Source organism: Apaloderma vittatum, unplaced genomic scaffold (assembly GCF_000703405.1).
Source record: "Apaloderma vittatum isolate BGI_N311 unplaced genomic scaffold, ASM70340v1 scaffold10686, whole genome shotgun sequence".
Lineage (NCBI taxonomy): Eukaryota > Metazoa > Chordata > Aves > Trogoniformes > Trogonidae > Apaloderma > Apaloderma vittatum.
Genome location: NW_009722306.1, coordinates 64664 through 69186, shown reverse-complemented (window position 1 = coordinate 69186; position 4523 = coordinate 64664). Strand labels below are relative to the sequence as shown.

The following is a 4523-nucleotide window of genomic DNA, read 5'->3' as shown; positions in this document are numbered from 1 at the left end:
GCAAAACTCTACACTTGCCTTTGTTGAACTTTATCAGATTAAAAGGTCCTAAACGATGTTTGATAGCTCTCTGCAAAGGCGGCTTTGTTGCCAGAAGCATATCTAACTTTTTCTTTCTATGTGTTGTCCTTGCAATGTCATAATTTTGAATGCTAGAATGTATAGAACAATATAGACTGAGCAACCTCATCTGGTTAAAGATGTGCCTGCTTACTGCAGGGAGGTAGGACCAGATGACCTTTAAAGGTCTATTCCAATCCGGTGCATTCTGTGATTCTGTATAAATTCCCATTCACGTTCATCAGTCGTGTTTCTTTATGAGTAAACGTGTTCATTGGGGTTCAGTCAATTCTCTTGGATTTTTTGGTCTGTTGGTCAGGGATGGTTTGTTACTGAGAACCAAGACTGAAGATATGATGGCACAGATTCACACTAACCTTTTGGGCACAATGTTGACATGCAAAGCTGCTGTAAGAAGTATGATTCAACACCAGGGAGGTGCTATTGTCAATATAGGTAAGTTGCTTGTCTAATACAGTGGAATTCTGTGTACTAGTGTTTTAGAAAGTTTTAGCAGGTGTAGGATGCTGAAATGTTGCTTGTTAGGATTGGCTTATTTTCCTTGTATTTAAGACATTCTATACTTAGAATTGCTTTATGAATGCTTATTCTTCTGTGTGATTTCAGCATGTTCTAAATGTAAAACCAGCTTGTTTCAGTAATAATACCTCAGAGTTTATATTTTATTAAAAAAGAATTATACCATTTTTTATCAGCACTTGGAATAGCTATATCTGCCAGCTGCTTAGTTATTAAGTAAGACTCAAATAGGAACAGTTAGTTTCTTTTTCTATAATGATATTTTTTTGGAGAGCTCTTCATTTTACTGCCCTGGTCAACACAGATGTATGGATTCCGCACAAATTACACATAAATGAGGGATCTGATTATCCCAGCAGTAGGCTATGAAGTACATTTAGTAATACACTTTTAATTCCTTTTCTTGTAGTTTCATTTTCCATTCCAAATTTAAAACTAAAACGATAAAACTAGTACAAGGTTTCAAATTAGTCATTTAACTTTTTCTTCTCATCAGTGTTTCTTTATTTCAGGAAGTGTTGTAGGACTTAAAGGCAATTCTGGTCAAAGTGTATACAGTGCTACCAAAGCAGGGTTGGTTGGATTTTCACGCTCCCTTGCTAAAGAAGTAGCAAAAAAGCAAATTCGAGTCAACGTGGTTGCTCCAGGTTAGTTTTTGGGGAGTTCCTATATCCTTGACTGTTGCAATACACGATCACCGAGACTGCTGGATATTTGCTGTACTCTGAAAGTAACTTAAGGCAAATTGCTATTATTTTCTTTGACTTTTGTGAGTTAATATTTTTGGGGTATTTTCAGTTTAAAGTATAATACATTCTTTTACAAAACCTTCAGTCCCTTTAAAGGAACACTGAGAAATTTGGAAGAGTGTTTGTACCTGTTTGTTTCTCCATTATTACATAATAAACATTATTACTACTTCAAAACCTCCTGTCCTTGCAAATGAAAGGATTAAACTAATGATATACAGACAGCTACCCTCATCTCTTGCTTAAGAATGCTCGTTTGTTATTAGAGAAATGTGAAAGACCATGAGAAGCTGGCATGAAGGCATCCCTGTCTATCACTGTAGTAAAAGGAGATTATCTGGAAAGAAAGTTCTGTGAGGACAAGGCTGTGGTTTCACAAGGTGATCTAGTGCAAGCAAACCAACCACCCTTACTGAAAAATCCTTTTTATCTTTTCCGACTTTTTCCACTCACCATGTGCTAGCTCAGATGCCTTCTTGAGTTCTACATGAACCAGTTCAGCCTGTGAACTAGGCAGGAAAAATGTGTAAAATTGTTTTATGAGTTGAGCAGCTCACTGAAGGGTCTGGTGCTGTCATAAAGGGGCACAGTTGTACAGTACAAAGCAAAACTGAGACTTTCCCTTCTTGGTGGTAGCTTGAAAATGAATAAGATCAACCCTGTATGATGCTACAGTTTCTATGAAGAGAAGTGTAGCACAGGGAAAACTGAATCTCAGATAACTGAAAATTCTAAAGAGATATCCTTCAAAAATTGTCAGGAAATACTCAAGTGAGTGCTACAATAGAAATTATATAAGTGCTGTCCACAGTTATAAAATATAATGGAAATCCTTGCGATTTCTTCTTTCCAGAGATTTTATATTTGTGTTTGAGAATGTTTTGGTGAAATTACTGTACTTTGTCGTTTGGAAAAGCAATACTAAATATGGTTTGGTGCCCAATTTTAGAGTTACCTTTTTTTTTCATAGACTTTACAGATCTCTACATTTTTGTGATTACATCAGTGCTTCCAAAACCAAGATATTTTATTGGTTCGGTAAAAAATTGTTCTCAGCTATAAAATGATTTGGACTGACTTCTGAGGCACTGAAGAATGGCAGCTGGTGCTGAATCGTTACAGTGAATTTGACTTTGGAGGATTCCAGGGAAAATCTGCTAGAGAAATTTAGCTGAAGGTTAAGTAACTCTTCAAATATGTCTTCTCTCTTAGGCTTTATTCACACAGAGATGACTGCTCATTTGGAGGAAGATCAGCTGAAGAAAGCAATTCTCCTTGGAAGATTTGGAGAGCCTCATGAAGTTGCACAAGCTGTTGTCTTTCTTCTAGAGTCCCCTTATGTAACAGGGAGTACTCTAATTGTAGATGGAGGCTTGCAGCTTATGACTTAAATGCTACCTTGAATAAGTACTTAAATGTCATGATGGTAATATATAATAATTAAAGGGGGAGGGTATGGAAATTAACCAAAGATTGATGTGTGTAACTGACCTGATATTCTTTAGTCACAAGAGGAATCCAACAGCAGTGGGTTCCAGCATGTAAGTTTATCTACCTAAAAGAGACTGTTTGATATTGTGAAGTATGTGTATGTAACAGTTTGAAAAATATCTGTGTTTGGCATAATGGTAGTTTTAATTAACATTTTGAAAGCACTATATTTTTATTAAATCATGTTTTACAGTTTGGGATAGAGTGGAGTTTTTATGTGAATTGTGTTACACAAAGATCAATAAAATCTGGAGGTGTATTACTGGTTGGCAGGTACAATTGCATCAAGTTTTTCAGGGTGAAGATGGCAAACAGTATAATTTTTTTATTGTTATCAGTTAGTCCCTACAAAGTAGCAAGGAGTTTGCTTTTCGTTTGTTTGTAGCTAACACTACAAAGGTACGAGCTTGTATATCTTCAGCATACCTGAATTGCCTTTAGAAGGTGTAATTATATGCAGTGTGTTTTTCTAAAGACAAAAACCTGTTCAGTTCCATTCTTTAGTGTATGTGCAGCACTAATTTAATCCAGGAGCACTTACATGTATATATGGACTGTCGATTGTTCACTGGAGTTGCTAATTCTGTCATATTCTGAGTTTGAGCTGTGCACACACTGCTGATCAGCACAGTTGCAGGCCTTGCTGCATAAAAACGTTTCACTGACTCAGTAGATCTTAAAAAATAATGTCTCCTTTCCAGAGTTTGAAGTCAAAATGTATTGCTGTGTATCTTCTTGAACACTTGGTTCAACTATGTTATGCTGATGCTCTTTAATGTGTATGTATAGTCAATAAAATATGCATTTATTTTATTCAAAGTAGCTTTTGAAGCAAAGTAATTATTCAGCTGTAAATGATCCTGAGTGGTCTTTTCTTGCTGAAAAATTACCAAAAATTTGACCTCAGGCTCTTGTGTTGAGATGGAGTAATTTTTCGTAATTGATGTTTGTATCATCTCTGAAGAAAGCTATGAGTGTGGTTTAGGACTTTCACTTCTTAGCTTCAGTATTCATTGCATCATGATCCAGATGTTAATTCAGCTTTTGAAATTACTTCCCGTCTTGGCACAAACAAAAGTACAGAAATAAGAGATCTCTCTGATAACTTTGAGTCTTTAAAGACTGAGATTTTCTTCATTTATGCAGCTGAGAAGTGTTGTCTTTGTGCCAGAAAACAGTTTGTTGCAGGTATGTATTGAGAAATAGCACAAATTGTTCCTTCCATACAAGGAATAGTTGTATATTCAGGGGGTTTTAGTGTTGGTAGTCCTTTCAGGAATCCTTATATTAGTTACCTCTTTGTAGAGGTTTGGTGTTACTTGCTGTGAAAAGTTCTGTGTCATGTGTCTTTGCACCAAAAATAAAGTTGCTAATTATGTTTCTCTTTGATAGGAGGAATTGGCCAGAGAATAGATGAATTTTTTCCGAGGGCACTGAAGGTGAGTAAGGACAGCTGGTACTCCCATTTTTACTAGTCAAGTAAGTAATATGTCAGTAACTTGGCTGCTGCCCATACCTATCCTTAGTATTTTACAGGCAAAGCCTGTGTGACTATCTTGACCAGAAGTGAAAATTAAGCCATAAAAAAAGTTTCCTTTTAGTGAGTTCTGACCATAATTATTATCATCTCTGGTTTTGTTGGGTAAGGGGACTGTTAAATGTTACTACCAATGGCATTTTTAG

At 36.0% G+C, this 4523-nt stretch overlaps 1 protein-coding gene across 1 annotated transcript; it reads left to right on the top strand.

Moving 5' to 3' along the window:
- Positions 1-345: 345 nt before the first annotated feature.
- CBR4 (carbonyl reductase 4) lies at positions 346-2740 on the top strand (the record flags this gene model as incomplete). The annotated part of the gene is made up of 3 exons (XM_009871728.1): positions 346-516; positions 1113-1247; positions 2562-2740. Coding segments are annotated over 3 exons (485 nt in total), but the record flags the coding sequence as incomplete, so codon positions are not given.
- Positions 2741-4523: the final 1783 nt, after the last annotated feature.